At 30.5% G+C, this 18,649-nt stretch overlaps 1 protein-coding gene across 5 annotated transcripts in view; it reads left to right on the top strand.

Moving 5' to 3' along the window:
• LOC127710562 (protein phosphatase Slingshot homolog 2-like) overlaps window positions 1–18,649 on the top strand; it is a 45,951-nt gene that overhangs the window by 2,015 nt on the left and 25,287 nt on the right. For 2 of the 5 annotated variants that reach the window (XM_052216492.1, XM_052216491.1), the window contains exon 3: window positions 16,454–16,528. The exons of 1 other annotated variant lie outside the window; for it this stretch is intronic. In XM_052216492.1, coding sequence (XP_052072452.1) covers window positions 16,454–16,528 — 75 coding nt within the window. Of the gene's footprint in view, window positions 1–6,779; window positions 7,357–16,453; window positions 16,529–18,649 lie in introns of those variants that run through there. 2 more of the 5 variants (XM_052216493.1, XM_052216495.1) reach the window with 2 other exon arrangements.

The following is an 18,649-nucleotide window of genomic DNA, read 5'->3' as shown; positions in this document are numbered from 1 at the left end:
TACATGGCGTCTGCTAAAATTATGACCTGTATGGAGAATTAAATCTGAGTTTCATAATGCAAATACATTGTTAGTTGCTCAAACGCCACAAATTAGTCTTTTAAAAATCTTCCTGAATTACATATCCAAAGGCATAAATGTTTATATTGACTAAAAAGGACCTTAAATTATGACATATAATTATTCACTGGACAGGGCATACTGTAAGTTTGGAAAAACCTTGACAAAAATGACAAAAACAATAGCTTCAATTTACCAAGCCAAATTTGTTCTAGAAATTTTAAAGGATGTTTGTCAGCTTTAATATTTTTTGAAGCAATGTCATCAACATATATACATCAGTGTTCCAGCTAGGATTTGAAAATAGAGGGGCGCGTTTTTAAAAAAGGGCACTTTAGCGCGTTCTCACTGAAAAAAATCAAATACTTAATATTACCACATAATGACATATTTTTAGCAAGCATGTAGCTAAGTTAAATACTCTATACTATCATGACTATTACATGCATTGAAAATTGTGTAGGTTTGGTTGTGAATTTAAATAAGAGTGCCAATGAGACAATTGTCTTTATTTCGATCTTGAGAAATAGATTAATTCAACAAGTAAGTTTGTTAATTCATCTTTGAAAGTTTATTATCAATTTAACAAGCATCTCCGTATATTTCATGTTGAGCGTATCTAATAATATCAATAAGTTTGTCAAAACGAATTTCAATAAGAAAATTGATACAAAAATCGGACTTTCGATAGCTCCGTAATCGGCACAATAATAAATTAATTCAACTTTGAAAGTTTATTATCAATTCAACAAGCATCTCCGTATATTTCATGTTGAGCGTACCTAATAATATCAATACTAAAGTTAGTCAAAACGGATTTCAATTTAAGAAAAATGATATAAAAATCGGACTTTCGAGTGCTCCGTAATCGGCGGAATTTACAATAGAAGAACAATGGCGATATCTGATAGAAACCTTTCTTCTTCTCGATTTTTCATAAAAGTAAAGAATTAAATTATTTTTTTACCTTTGATGGTCATTATTCTTGAAAAAAGATGTTATAGACTGGCAAGTCTTTGATATTTTCTTCTTGTCATTTTCGAGTTGGTCAATTTTTCTTTTTTTCGTCGGCATTTTGCATGTTGACGATTTACAATATACTATTGGAATGATTCTTTTTTAACGAACGTTATTTTATAAATAACAAATACAATAGAAATGGACATCGTTCACATTTATTTTATAAATTCTATTTTGCATCGTCAGGTGTTAAAAAACAATTCATTTAACTTGGATGTTTGGTACTTCCGGGCAAAGGGATTAGACAGGGTCGTAAATTTCACCTGATTAAGTAATTGACTCTAATCAAATAGGTGATTATATACAGGTAACAAGTGTCAACAATTTTGATCTGTTGTCTTAATGAAGTGTGTGTATAAAGAACTCAACAAAATGGCGACGATATGAGGAAAAAAGATCGTTTTTTTAAAACTTTTTTCAAAAGGGCACAGAGGGGCGCAGGGGCGCTTAAAAAAGGCAGAGGGGCGCAAAATTTCGGGGGCGGGGCGCGGCGCCCCTCCATTTCATGCTAGCTGGAACACTGTACATGTACATGTAGCTAGTCCAATTATTTAAAAATTGGGAAAGCCCAACTTGTATGGTGAGTCCACCCCAAGTTATGTAAAGTGCTTGCAAATATTGAGATGAATGACCTCTGTCAGTAACCACATCACCTATCAAACGTTATTTGGTATTGAGTTTCATCACTGTTAGCTTTGTTATGCTGCCAAACATTGTCATTTGGTATTAGGTTTCATCATTACTGGTTACCTGTCATCAGTTACCAGTTGTTGTTGTTATATTTTAATTTGTGGAATTTAAATACCAGTAGCCTCAAAAGTGTATTATCATATGTACATGATACACATTATATTCTTTGAAAAGATTTTTTTGAAAAAAAATAAATTGCTATTTAAAAAAAATTGTTGAAAGGTTCTGTAATTGGGTCAATATCATATTTATATATTTTGCATTGTACCATTGTATAATGACCTGTTGTAACAGTTCATTTCTGATTCTACCAAATAGAGTTTAATTTTCTATAGACAGTCAAAATTGTTTGTGTATGATGTCATTTATGTTGGTCTATCAACATTTCAGAACCTAGGAATTTGGATATAATATAATAAGTAATTGCTCTTATCCCAGTGAATCTGCATGAAATAATTTGCATTTGGCCTATGAAGCAACCAACAATTAATTAATTGTAAAACTGTTTATGTATACTTTCATATTGTATATATGATATGAATCATAATTAAATTTGTGAAAATATATATATGACTGAAAAAAATATGGGGTAAATTATTGATTTAAGTCCATCAATGTCCAAGAAAAATCAACCAAATGAGAAACTAATTCCCCCAACCCTCAAAGGGTGAAAAATTTGTCTTCAGTTCAGTTTAAATTTTGCTCATCAATATTTTAGATATAGATATTTATAATTTTTATTAAGAAGAAAATTTGTCTAGGGTTTATCATTGACAATATGTACATGTAAACATTGAAAACTTGTCATATCAAGTTCTCAGTTAATAAGCCGAATTAAATTTAACTGCATATGTTTGACTCACAAAATAGTAAATCATAGATTTTATCTATTATATGTTAAAACTCATCTACATGTATGTACTATATTTGTGTATTGGCTTATAAATTTTAAAATGAAAGATACTTGAAGGGATTATGTATTTACTATCTATACTATTATCACTGGTAGACTGTATGTTAAAGTTAAGGGAGACAACTTGCTTGTTTTATGATAGGTGTCTTTGATGATTTTAATTTACTTTTATGGAGATATAGTATACTATTGCAGTCTGCACCAAAATCTTTTCCAACTTCTAGTCCAAAGACCAATATTCCAACATTTTCTTATGTGACTAAACAAATTTATGCAAATACATACTAGTCTGGGCCATCGTACTATTAGCGAACGGTGCAGACTGATATTGTAGCTTAAGTATACTATCATAGCTTTATAATGTGACCTACCGAATTAGACTTATCACCTTTTGTACTAACATGAGCAACAAGATGGGTGCCACATATGCAGCTGGATCTGCTTACCCTTCCGGAGCACCTGAGATCACTCCCAGTTTTTGGTGGGTTTCGTGTTACTTACATGTAGTCTTTGGTTTTCTATGTTGTGTTTTGTGTACTGCTGTTTGTCTGTGGGTCTTTTCTTTTTATGCCCTACCTAAGGGCATTATGTTTTTCGGTCTGTGCATCCATTCGTTTGTCTGTTTGTTCGTCCATCCGTCTGTCCTGCTTCAGGTTTAAATTTTTTGATGAAGTTGAAGTCCAATCAACTTGAAACTTAGTACACATGTTCCCTATGATATGATATGATCTCTCTAATTTTAATGCCAAATTAGAGTTTTGACCCCAATTTCATGGTCCACTGAACATAGAAAATGATAGCGCCAGTGGGGCATCCGTGTACTATGGACACATTCTTGTTTAGCCATGGTTAGTTTATTTTTGACTGATGAGTTTGAATGTCCCTTTGGTATCTTTCGCCTCTCTTTTATAAATGTTTCAAAAGTAATATGACATTTGTGTCATGTTAGGCATCTAAGCAGGTTCCAAACTGCTATGTATACATGTATATATTGACGTACAGAATGCAAAACCATATTTAAAAAGAGGTAGAAGACACCACAGGGACAATAAAAATCAAGTTGAATAAAATAGACAATACCATGGCAAAATACAAAAACAACAAAAAGACTAACAACATTTCATGTTTAAATTGTAATTACTCATAATTTACCTATAACACGGAATATGCAAGCTACATGTGATTAAGTTTAATTTTACTTGCATTTGCTTATTTATTTGTCATTTGGCAATGATATATCATGACATACAAATGACTGAATGTAAGTTGATAGAATTTCATTATACCCAAGGACAGTTTGAATTAAAATTTCCTTAGGACATGTCCATTCTGTTTGTATAAATGATTATCATGATTTAGTCATTTTAAAATTTATTTTATTGTTCATTGTGCAGATGTTCATTTGAGGTTAATTTCAAGCAAGAGTGATTCAAATAAACGTGGTATTTTTAATTAGACTATTAGTGTTATATAATTACTTGCTTTGAAGTGCCCATAGTCAACAAAGTGAATTCTCATATGATATAAACTAAAAAATGATTTAGGTAAAATTAAAGGAAAACTTATTAAAACCTGTAAAACCATTATTCTTAATAATTTTGGAAAGTCAGTTTTTAAAATTTTTATCTGAATAGATTTTATTATTTTGATTTTTTTTTTTTTGACAAATCCATGCTGGGAACTTATTACATGAATTGATAAACTTTGTCCATTCCTTTCCATTAATAAAAGAAAAGAAACATTTTAGTGCTATAATCTGCAGATTTCACAGGCAAGTTAAAAAGTAACATAAATACACCTTAATTTGGCACGTGCAAAATATGTGTTTATTATGATAAGATGATTTTGAAGACATCCTAATTAGAACTACATTTGTTTTGGTCCCTTGATTTGCTCTGTTTGGTAGGTTGCTGTCCCCTTTGCTCGTGTATCAAAATATAATTCTGTAGAATTATGTATCTTGTGACCATATTTATTTGTTTATGCTTATGATTGATGTTTACCCTGGGCAACCAGTTTTCCTTATCAGTAAAGCTTACTGTCCTGATTTGATCAAATGTATAAAAAGAAATTGGTGTCAACGAAAAAATTGTGCACAGAGTCCTGTTAACCCTTAGAAACAAGGAAAAAAAAACAATCCATTCTCTCATTTCATTGTGGAAAAAAAAACCCACAAAAGTATGACACAATTTAGAAATAAGTTAAGAAATGTTTTGATCTGTACTTCAAATAAATATTGGGTGTTTTTCTTATATACCTCACTGCATCACAATGAATGAAATAAAATTTCTAGTGTAGTAGTGTTTAAATCCCCAGCTTTAAAACCATGTGTTTACATCATAGAACAGTAATTGAATGCATAATATTACAACCTTTGTATTGATTGTGTTCATACCTTCTGTCACAATATTTGATTAAATTTTTTTATCAGATTTTGTGACTTGTTGCTGAGGGATTAAGGGAAACGGTATATAATGTTCCATTTCAATAGCCTACTTATGAATCTATGAAATAAAATAGTGCTATGGATCTCAGAATTATGTTGTTGTTATAAAACAATGGATTGTTTTGTATTGATGACGGATGTTTAGTCACTGATCTATGTAGTTGTTTGAGAAATAATCTTAAAAAATTTTGTTTCGAAATGACATATATTTTTCTTCATTTACTGACTTAGAGAACAAAGAAACAGTTGGTGTTCTTTAAGGCTTAATTTCCTGTTCCATTGTAGTATATCAAAGGGTTGGTAACCTTTTACCCTTCCAGAGCACCTGATATGAAAATAAAATGTGGTATGATTGCCAATGAGACAGCTTTCCGCCAGAGACCAAATGATGTAAGATGTCAATAATAGGTCATCGTACGGCCTTCAACAATTAACAAAACCATATAGTATATCAAGCTATAAAAGGCCCGGACATGACAAAATGTAAAACAATACAAAATACAAAACTAACGGCTTTTTAATGTACAAAACTATGAACAAAAAACAAATAAAATATACAGCAACATACAACAACCACTGAATTACAGGCTGCTGACTTGGGACAGTCACATACAGAATGTAGCAGGTTAAACCTGTTTGTTGAACCCCAACCCTCCCCTGACCCTGGACATTGATGATATGGAAGTGTTTAACGACCTTGACTGGCTATACAGCATAACATAAGAACAAATTGCAAAATTAAGTTGAAAGGGCTTAACTCCTCAGATATATACAAAGGAGAAAAAACAAAAAGACTAAAGATTCATAGTAACATTCTGAGTTGCTGAAAGAGAATTTAAAGCCAATAACAACTAATAAAACATCCATGTATCCAAAACAAATTATCAATCAGTACACATCCAATGGGCTAAAGACGTGAAATTAGTCTTGAAAAAATCACGATCCTGTACAATGCCAAGTATGAACAGGATGTAGGACTGTATGTGTTTAGTTAATTAATTGTATAACAATACATATTTAGCTAGGTTTTAATTTATTGAAACAATTACCACTGATAAATTAAACAAATTCAAAGAACTGAGTTCACCAACATTTTTCTGCAGAGTCCTGGTTTCTCAGGTGTTAGTTTTCTGTGTCGTGTGTTGTTGACCATTTTGTCTTTTCATCTTTTTTTTTTTTTTTTTACAAAATCAACTTCATTAACTTGTTCTCATTCTGATTATGCATGAAATATTTGCCACAGGACATTAAGCAAACACAAATCAACGATGAAGTGCACAAATATGTAGAAAATTTGTAGTTTAAAAAGAAACCATTAAAAGCTATAGAGATTAAATCCTGCAGATCTTATTTTAGATGTTTACATGCATAAAAGGCATGCATTATTTAATCTTATCTTTAAATGTTTTTTAAAGCTTTTAAAATATTTGAACTAAGTGCAAGATAAAAACAAAATTTAACAAATCTATAAAATTTAATTCAACATGAACGAGTTTCTTATTACAAGTTATTAAAACGATTCTTTATAAAGTTATGGTTGACAGTCCCGTCATTTTTTGGATTTTTTTACCATTATCAATATTTCCATAATGTATATTGAATTAAATGCCTACTAATTGTGAGATTTGTTAAAGTGCCAGGTATCAGTATCTATTGCAATGTATTGGTTGGGATTATGAAAGTAGAATTAGTATTCAGATTCAGTGGATGATGGAAGAATGTAAAGTTTACGTTTTAATTTATTCATAAATGTCAGAATTTTTATTACCTGTATAATAATTTGAAATTGTGAACATTTATTATTGTAAAATTATGTTGTTACAAGTATATACTGGTACGATTTTAAATTGAAGTATAAATTGTTAGTGTAACATGGATATTTGGAGTATATTAGAAAATGGTCTGTGTGACTAGTAATTATTATTTGAAAGAGATATATGATTAACTCATTAAATCTTACAAATAAGACACATTGGAAGAGCGTATTTATTTGTGTGCATTTAAATTTTCAATGTTTCGAAGTGGATTACAGCCTTACGCAGGAATACACTATTCTGTCTCTTGGTCTTGCATGTAAAGGACAAAAATCAATGATGCACCAAACTTTTGGAATATAAATACCAGGAATATTTTGAAGTGTAAAAACAGGAACTATGTTGATCATGAGCGATGGATACAACAACAATGTGAAGTCTGTGTACTTTATTCATTTAGAAAACACTGATAGGTAAGGAAAGTTTAAAGTACATGTATGTTTGGGATAAAAGGGGGTTTCCTGTAAAACATTCTTATTGATTTTGCAGCTAGATATTGATAATGTCCCATTAAAAACAAAACAATTATCTTGTTTGAATAGTTACATGGCAGAATTCACTGCAAAAAGATAATTGTACATTATTAATTTTAGATTTCGAGTTGTTGAATATATGTTTGAGACTAAGGGAAATAAGGAAGAATTAAGTTGAGAATTAAAGAGACATGAACTTATTTCTGACATAGTTTGTTTCGATCAAACTTGATGAATCATCATGTGGGCCAGATCATCAACATATATGTTTGTCCTCTCCCCCTTCCCCCTCCTTTCTCCGTCAGTGTTGATTCTTATCATTTATATTTAATTTATTAATCTGGAATTTTTATAATTTTATGAAGTTGGAGAAAGTGGGGCAATTGATACATATCTGTCTGTGGCCTGGTTGTATTGTTAGGTAGGAAACATTTGAATCCTTAAAAAAATATTGAACTGATTTTGAACCTTTCAAAGCTTCTTTATGTTTGAAAATAAAAGAAAGCTTTTCTAAAATTGAAAAATATAGACCTAATGGAACTTTCTTTACTAGTTTATCAGGATTTGATTAATGGTAATCAGACAGAAAAAACCTGGACATTCAGCATATGTCTATATATTATAAAAATTTATCAGATTTCGTGTTTCAGTATATTTTTTTTTAGGAAGTTTAAAAATATGTTTACATATATATTTTAGTCCTAATGTACAATGATTACAAAGTAGTTGATATAATTACATGAGATATCAATCAGAGAATAGTACATTACCTATGTAACATACCTTTAATTACCTGTAATAATATGACCTAATCGTTGATCTTATATTGTTTTATACCATAACAGAACACTAGATATGATTTATATTTCTTTTATATAACCATCTAAATACATGTATGTCTGTTATCTGAATTTTAACACTGGTATCCCTTAAAAGTGCAGCTGCATGTTTAAACAAAGAAATCCAATTTGTTTCATTATTTATATTAATTGTTTGATTCATATGATATTTGTGTATATATATATATATATTAGATCCATTTTGTTACATCTGGTGATCCTTTTATTTGGCAATCGCCAATGGCAGTCAGCAGGGTTTAAGAACATCCGTTGTTCGACCTGCTAGTCAAATGCGTTTTGTTAAAATATACTTTTTCACTTTTTTGGTCTTTTGGAAAATGTTGTGTGTGCTGTATTTAGACTCCTCTACCAAGAAATTTATTTTGCATGCACACATATAAAAATTGCAGTTTTTATCCAATGCAATCATAGGTTTGAACGTTGTTTTCAATTTAGACTTGTTTATATATATAAACGCCTAAAAAGTGTACAAAACAACACCAATATTAAAAAAAGGAAGCACTAAATGTATTTATCTATAAATATTTCGGATAACAGATATCCTTCATCAGTATGATTAGGATATAAAATGTATTCTATCAATCTATTCTGATTTAACCATAACAATCTTGAAATTTATACAATTAAAACCAAACACAAAAACGCTTGTACAATTCTAAAATTTCAAAAATGATGTAGGTTATATAGGTATTTACAACAGAGACTGCATAGATACGCTTCTAATAAAAATAGTAATGGTTGATATGAACTGGTACATTTCTAAAATTTAAAAGGTGACGACAGTTAAGATGTTACAACAAAGACTGTGTGGAAATACATTCCAAATGAACAGCACTGACTGATCTATGCTGGTATAATATTCCAAATTTGACAACGGTAAAGTAATAATAACAGAGGCTGCATATTTAAACATCCCAAATAAATAGTTTGATAATGAAAAAAAAAATTAATAATTTCGACAAAGGTTAAGTAATTGAACGTGGCTGCGTACTTATACATCCCAAATGAATAGAACCCTGCGATTAAAACTGGTATAATTCAAGAATTTTAGAAAATTGACAAAGGTAAAAGAATAGCAAGAGACTGCATAGTAATATGTAACCCAAATGAAAAGCACTGCGCGAATTAGAACTACACCTATTCATTGATCCCATTTGGTGCCAAAGTTTTTAATTTTCTTATCCAAAATCTTTCCAGAGTCAGTCTATCCTCCCTATGCCAATCAGTGTTGTGGTCTATGATTGTAATGGTCAGTCGATTGAGATCTGCCTTAGTATGGCCAGGGGATCTCAAATGTCGACTGAGAGGAAGGTCTTGCTTGCATTTAAATATATATATGTGCCTAGTAAATGTAGGTGTAGTGACAAATGCAGATTATACCTATACTGTATAATTGGAAATTTTCCTGAGAGGTTTATTTTCACTTATTTAGATAAAAGATAAAATTGCAAAAATATCCTCCTTAATAAATTTTATCATTAAGGCAGATCATAACCAATAACAAGAAAATCGTGAAAATAAAACCTCACAAAAAAGTTTGGCCTGACAATCTTGAAATTTTAATTCTGCATAGAAATAAACCACCTTCTTTCAGTCCATTTTCTATTGGATTTCTGATAAAATTCCAGAGTCCTTAAGTATTAGAAAAGCAGTCAAACATGGTAATGTTTTTATTTTTGTATTTTACTGTTTGAAAGCAATGTTGAGACTTTCTCTCTTTATAACCTATAGAAATTGTTTTGACAAATAAATGATTTATAAACATGCTAAAAGTGTTCTCATGACAAAGATACAATAATATAATAAATCAGTCACTCTTAAAAAGATGATTTTAATGCAATCGGCTTGAAATATAACATCGTAATAACACATAAAGTGAACATCAATTGAATATTAATACATAATTTTATGTATTATTATTCCCATTCCAGCTGATTGAAAGCTGACAACGGAATGTCAATATTTTGGTTGGTAGAGTCACATGTCATTGTCCTTTTCAAAATAAGTAAATTATATAAAAATAAACAGGTATTAAAAACGTACTATAGAAAACAATGTCTGTTATCTTGTGCTTTAGCAGTCCACAGACATCTATTATTCAATACTAAAATTATGATTGAAAGTAATTTTACAAATGTTAATCTTTATGTACAGTCAAAAAGACCAAATATGAAAACATGTATAAACAGAATTCCAACAGAATAGAGAACAAATTTCAGACTGACTAGAAAACAGAGTTCAGACCGAATAGAGAACTAATTTTCATACTGAATAAAGAACAGAATTCAGACAGAATAGAGAACAATTTTCAGACTGAATAGGGAACAGAATTCAGACAAAATAGAGAACAAATTTCAGATGAACTAGGGAACAGGATTCAAACAAAAATAGAGAAAAATTTCAGACTGAATAGAGAACAGAATTCAGACAGAAGAGAGAACAAATTTCAGATGGACAAGGGAACAGGATTCAGACAAAATAGAGAACACATTTCAGACTCAATAGAGAACAGAATTCAGACAAAAATAGAGAACAAATTTCAGATGGACTAGGGAACAGGATTCAGACAAAATTGAGAACAAATTTCAGACTTACTAGATAACAGAGTTTAGACAAAATAGAGAACAAAGTCTGAAAACAGAGTTTAGAAAAAATAGAGAACAAAGTTCAGACTGACTCGAAAACAGAGTTTAGACAAAATAGAAAACAAAGGAGTAGGGGCAATAAGGCCCTTTTTTGGCCCAAATATTACTGCAAATTTAAAAGTTATCATACATATTCTTAAATTTGTCCTAACTAGACTAAGGTACAAGGTTTTCAGGAAATAAAAAACAAATTTCACATTAAACGAGCTACCATGGCAACAAACCATGACGAAATTTGTATATTTTGTAAAATTTCTTGAATTTCCTTGCTTTTCATAAAATTCTAAGTATAATTTAGATTGGCAAAGTATGTGCGCACCCAAGAAACAACTTTATATTTGGTGAGATTATGTCAATAGTTATAATAAAGCTTCTCTTAAATTATTTTGTTGTTTCTTGGCTGCGCACAATGTTTCCGTAATGGAAATAACAATGAAAAATTGCACAAATTCTGTATTTTTCATCGTTTTCATGAAACGGTACATATAATGACGTAATTGTGACGTCATCAGATAAACAATCTTATGTTTTTCATTTGTATTTCTTCACTCTATGCATTCCCAAATATTTTTTGCCAATTTAAAATAGTTGTCAAACATCTTATTTTCTTGGGCCAAAACCGGGCCTTCATGCCCCTACTCCTTTCAGACAGACTAGGAAACAGGATTCAGACTAGTGTTGTACAAAAGATACATTTAGTAACTTATAAACTTATTTTTCTAGTTTTAAATTTTTTTGCATTTGTCAATTTGGGGGCTTTTATAGATTGTTATGCAGTATGGGTTTTGCTCATTGTTGAAGGTTGTACAGTGACCTATAGTTCACTCAGACTTCTATGTCATTGGTCTTTGGTTGAGAGTTGTCTCATTGGCAATCTTACCGCATTGTCTTTTTATGCCCCATTTATTATGCATTATGTTTTTTGGTCTGTGCGTCGGTCTGTTCGTCCGTCCGTCTGTCCATCTGTCCCGTTTTAGGTTAAAGTTTTTGTTCAAGGTAGTTTTTGATGAAGTTGAAGTCCAATCAAATTGAAACTTAGTACAAATGTTCCCTATGATATGATCTTTCTAATTTTAATGGCAAATTAGAGTTTTGACTCCAATTTCATGGTCCACTCAACATAGAAAATGATAGTGCGAGTGGGGCATCCGTGTACTATAGACACATTCTTGTTTTTATTGTCATTCATATGTGTTTTCTTTTTTTGTGAATTGCTTTAAATTATTGCAAATTTGCAATTCAGAAGTGATATGAACTGTATAATATAAGTTACATTCACACAGCTACTGAAATCACTAAACTTTAATTCGCCATATGACAAAAAAAAAAAAAAATTCTGTTATAATATATGTAATGACCTTTAAATTGATTGTCAGACATCTGGAAATCTGAAAGGGGACTCATACTTTAAAAGAGATTTCCTACCAGGACATGTTAGTCAGGTTAACATCAATTTTAATGTGATCAATCAAATATTACTTTTAACATCCATTAAAGGTACTTAAAGTCTAAAACATTTAAATTAGTTGTGTAAATTTTATTAAGGCTGCCCTACTAGATATTGATATTTTTTATATAGAAATGAGCACTCTAACGGAAGTTTTATTGTATACAACTTATTTTCTTAATTTCAACCATTTTAAATTAAAAAAGGTAGATGTGACATACAAGGAAAAGGGGGTAGCAACCCAATGATACAACAAAACCAAACCTCATGAGGTCCTTATAATTTCTTAAGAAAATTTCAAGTGCTGAGGCCATTTGTCAAATTATTAATTGCCTAGAAATCATTAAAATTTATTTTTTAAAGATTTATCAAGGATTTTTTTGTTTGCATCAGTCATTTTAGAATACCTTCTGCAATCCTCTGAATTAGTTAACTTTGTCAGTATAATATTTGAACACTTATAACTTCAGGCAATCAAACTTTTTAGAAATGTTCAGGGATTCCCAAATTTTACTTCAGCCGACTTGGCACCAGTGATGGTGCATGGTTTATTAGGGTAACAGACAGAAGCATTAGATTTGAAAGAAGTACTTTTGTACTGATAGATTACAAAGCAATATATTTCAAAAATAGGTAAAGCAACCTAACAACAAACAGTAACCAACAATGAATTCAAAACATCATTCTATGCATTTTATGTTTGTTTACATTTAAAAACATAAACATTTCGTATTATGTACCTGTACTTATTTTAATTGTAAAAGCTTTTGAAATGTAGCTTATCAATTAATGTATAAGGGATATATTTATTATTATGAAACTTGGCTTATTTATAGGCACTAGTCCAGAAGATAAATGTTTTATTTATATAAAAGCCATGCAGTTCTTTATACTTTTGTTTTAAATTGATAGATTTTCATTAGAATGATATGTTTCAAGGAATTTAACCTGTATGTCATCATGGTCATAGGACATTAAACAATCTTATGTCATACAAGGAAGGGAAGTCATCTCATGAATAAATGGCCATTAAATTGCAGTGAATTCAACTTTCACTTTATAATACATTACTCCTGACAACACTGAGATTACTCCATAGGAGTATGATTATAAGGCATTTTATGGATCCATTGTGAAATTGAACTTCTCAAATCTTCATAAAGTTGTTGATGACTTAAGCCTGTAATTCAGTTGTTGTCGTTTGTTGCTGTATATCATATTTGTATTTTGTTCATAGTTTTTACATAAATCAGGCCGTTAGTTTTCTCTTTTAATTGTTTTACATTTGTCATTAAGGTGCCTTTTATAGCTGACTATGAGGTATTGGTTTTGCTCATTGTTAAAGGCTGTACAGTGACCAGCTATAGTTGTTAACTTATATGTCATTTGGTCTCTGGTGGAGAGTTGTCTCATTGGCAATCATACCACATCTACATCATTTGGTCTCTGATGGAGAGTTGTCTCATGGCAACTATACCACATCTTCTTATTTTTATATTGACATCTTGTAACCTAATTATGAAACTGTTATGATGCTTATTTGATCTATTTACCCATTTTGAGTGATCTATAACACTATTGATGTGTAAAGCCACCTCCCTGATATTTATTGACTAATTATCATTTCTTTTGTTTACTCTACCATTACCTTGTGTAGATACCAACATCAAAATAAAGTTTAAACATCAAAAAGTCATAAAAGTTCACTTTAACATTAAGATTAAATATATTGTTTGTCCTTGAGAGAAGCGCCCAACATTGTTTTATGTAAAGTTATTATGTCAGTCATTCACATTCTTTATTTTAACCACCCCACTTTTATATGTGAAAAAAACATGGTCTTTTCACTACTTGTAACAGATGTTTACATGTTCAGAACAGAAACCAAGGCTTGAATGAATTTAGAGATTTGGAAGGACACCTGACTTTAACAGGACATTAGTCAGATAATATCTAAATAAACAAAAAAAAGTTTACTAGTTTGGACTAATTTTTACCAGACTTGTCAAATAAATCCTTGGAGTCTCTGTAAATTTCATTTCAGTTACTGAAACTTCTCTGTAATAACTTTCCAGTCTCTTCTGCAGTTCATCAAATAGCATACATACTTGCAGCTTGGTAAACAATAGATGTTAAATTGACAAAATTAGAAATTATAGCATCTTAAACTCCTTACAGAAAAGGCTCACTCATTCATTCAGCATAAATAATGAGCCAATTATCTTTAATAGGTAATAAACTTAGGAGAGCACCTAATTAAGTGTTACTTGACTTTTACCATATCAATGTGAAGAAAACACAATAATCTATATTTCTTTATTGAATTTGAGATACTAACAATTGAACTTGAGATACGAACAATTGAACTTGAGATACGAACAATTGAACTTGAGATACGAACAATTGAACCTGAGATACTAACAATTGAACTTGAGATACGAACAATTGAACCTGAGATACGAACAATTGAACCTGAGATACTAACAATTGAACTTGAGATACGAACAATTGAACTTGAGATACGAACAATTGAACTTGAGATACAAACAATTGAACTTGAGATACGAACAATTGAACCTGAGATACGAACAATTGAACCTGAGATACTAACAATTGAACTTGAGATACGAACAATTGAACTTGAGATACGAACAATTGAACTTGAGATACTAACAATTGAACTTGAGATACGAACAATTGAACCTGAGATACTAACAATTGAACTTGAGATACTAACAATTGAACTTGAGATACTAACACAGTCTTCTTAGATATTTGTCTTTGATTCAAATCCACTTTACACATTGACATGCATAACGTATAAATTAGTAGAAGGTAACACAAGCATCATGTGCATCATTTTCATTGAAATATCTGATTTTGCACTATACTTCTTTTAACTTTCTTTAGAAATAGAATTTTAAGCTGTATTGTGGTATTATGGGATGGTAGTAAAAGCTTGATTCATACTGTCATGTTTCTATAAGCTAGTAGATGCTGGTTAGTGGAGGGAAAATGATGCTAAAAAGGTAGCATAGATATGGATGAAAGGTGATATGGGCAAGGGCTAAAAAGTAGCATTGCTGCATAGCTATGAATAAAAGGTGATGTGGGTAAGGGCTAAAATGAAGCAACGCTACAAAGCTATGAATGAAAGGTGATGTGGGCAAGGGCTAAAAAGTAGCAAAGCTGCATAGCTATGAATGAAAAGTGATGTGGGCAAGGGCTAAAATTAAGCAACGCTACATAGCTATGAATGAAAGGTGATGTGGACAAGGGATAAAAAGTAGCATAAATAAGAATGAAAGGTGATAAATTGGGCAAGCAAGTGCATGAAAAATTAATAAACATGCAGTGATAAGATTGAATAGCCTTTTATTGAAGGAGATGAAAATTTTTTGAGCAAGATGCAATTTAAACAAAAAATACGGAGGTTTCAATTTTTCCATATATACTTAACAATTGCTCAAAAAATATATTCTGATTTAGCTATTTCTAGTGACATTCTATTTGAATTTTTCAGATTTTGTTCTAATGGTCTGCCTTAAAACATTATTTTCTGGACCTTCATTAGTGTTTAAATCATTATGAAATTATGTTATTATAGATGATTTTGTGGGATTTCCAATCCAATTAACTTCACAGGGACTAAAAATGACGATTAAAAATCCCTAGATGTCAATGCAGGATATATATACTTATTAAAAAAATTATGCCGTTTATGGTGAAGCTTTAGTAGAGCTAAGATATATAGATAAATAACTTTTATTTTAGGATAACAACTTTTTGGAATACTTCTGATTGATATTTATCATACAGATTACTGTATATCAGGAACTTTTTGCATTTTTTTGGCGGAAGACACTTTACCATGCAATTTACCCTATCTGAACATTCCACTTTCCATTTAAATGCTACATACAAGAAGATAAAATGAGGGAAATGAACACATGGAAGATTTGACAGTCCCATCTGAGGCCCAAACAGCTAACAAATTTGAAAATAATCTGATATACAGTATTTGGTTTCAAATGTGCCAATCAACTGAATACAGTTGATAAATTTATTTGTGCCATTCATTTCAGGAGATCCAAGTCAGCACTAAAAAGATTGAAAAAGCTGTTCCATACAGTTAGATTTATTTCTAAATTGCGACCTTGGTGAGAATTGGCATGGCCTTCTGTGCTGTCTGCTTGCTATCTATTATTATATATATATGTGTAGATGCCATTAGCGCTAACATTTCTAACTATTCTACAGATCTTACTTTACCTCTATAAGGAAAATGTAACTGCTGATGTAATTTAACAACATTTGAAAATATACAGCGATTTTGTTTCTAGTACAAATTTATCAACAGTTATTGTATGAACATTTATATTTTACTTTTGGTACATATTTTTCAACAGGTATCGATGTATCTCCACTGATATGTTAGCCATTATCACGTACACCAAGTTTTTATAACTAAGCATTTTTAGAGCATTGCATAATTGCCTGCATGCTTTAGTATTTAATACTGACATTTTGTGACACAGTTGCATTGTCAACTTTATTTCATTATTATTTGGTATGTTGGGTCTTTGTTAGTTGCAGATAATTTGTACAGTCATTTCAATTAGGCGTTTTAGGAAAGACATGCAGAAGTTTCTATGCACTTTTGCAGATACAAGTATCTATTAGTTTTGATATGGAGGTATAAACAGACAGCCTATCGACAGGTAACCAGTCTATAAAAAGGTCAGACAGCCTCTCGATCAGGTAAAAAGTCTGGTCAAAAGGTTGTCAGTACAAATGATGTTTATGATACTTTTTGTTGGTATCTTATTTGGCAATCTTACCCCATCTCCTTATTTATGCTTATGAGTAGACTAAGGTATAAAATAACTTGAGTTAATGCGTCTTGTACTTCAGGTAGTATTTTTTGTGTGAACAAAAAGGGTAGATTATTAAACGAATTCAATTTTGAAAACTTCTTATCAAAGGATATTGTAGATAATTAAAAAGAATGAGATTTTAAAATTTTCAATTAAAAGTATATGTGCATTTATCAATTCAGCTTTTGCGGGAATTAATGCATACTTGGAAACTAATATTCACTGAGTGTATTATCTTGGAATATTGTATTAGTATTGAGGAAGTTTATATATTTGTCTATAAATTACAATATATGATGGATAGGTCCATTAGCCTATTACAGGAAATTAAATAATATGATGAATGTCTCACTCTCCAGCTGAATTAGATGTGACCCTTTAACCCATACCCATTTTATACAGCATACAAAGTTTATTTTCAAAGATAAATGTGATTTTTCTCTGCTCCTTTCTGTATCTTTTTAGTCAAAATGTTAACTTTATTTGTCATCAACACGCTTCCATACATTTACCATGTTTTATACTTGAAATAAGGCTGAGAGGATCTTTAAAGTTTAATTTAGTTATGTAGAATATTTTGTTTTTAGCATGAGAGCAATTAATGCATAAAATGTATCTTTGGTAAAATTTTTCATGAAGATTTGATTTTTAAAATGTTACACGATTTCATTGTTCCAATCAAATTACTATTTATAAGTATGTTGGTAGAAGCTCTTGAACTTGAAGCATCACAAATCCCCTTAATGTCTAAGACCAATGCATTTTTATCTAATCATTGCAGTTTAGCTGCACATAATTTGGAAAAAAATGCATATATCTAGTCAGTTACACATTAAGCAGCGGCTCAAAACATTTAAGATAAAGTTACGTTGGGCCTCAAGTTTTCCAAAATTCTTTAAAGAATATTGATAAGTCATTTATCTAATCTTCAGACAAAAATATTGATTAAATTACATAATGACTCACCCTTAGTATAGTATATTGTGTACACAGAATTAAAGACTTGTGAAATTTATGATCAGTTTTGTTATTGATATTTATGCATGTCAGTTCTAGTAACTCTTATTCCCACGAAATTGAATGCTTGTCTTGGAATTTGTAATATTATCTGGAACATCTAGCAAAGTTTTGGCATTTAATTAATTTCGGTCACTAAACATGCTAAAGTCCAATCCTAAGTACATATAATCTTGTGTTTCTATGCATCACATGTAAAGACAACATTAAGAGATATACAGAACACTATTTGACTATAATTGCTAAGAAACCATTGATTAGTTTAATCATACTGACAAGATTTAACTAGAGTCATCTGACAGTAAGTGTTAACAATAAAAGCATGCAGAAGCAATTGATGCTTAAGCATACTATTCTGTTTTTCATTTCAATACAGATAAGATATTT

Source organism: Mytilus californianus, unplaced genomic scaffold (genome assembly GCF_021869535.1).
Source record: "Mytilus californianus isolate M0D057914Y unplaced genomic scaffold, xbMytCali1.0.p SCAF_8, whole genome shotgun sequence".
Taxonomy (NCBI): Eukaryota; Metazoa; Mollusca; class Bivalvia; order Mytilida; family Mytilidae; genus Mytilus; species Mytilus californianus.
This window is presented reverse-complemented; position numbering and strand designations above follow the sequence as displayed.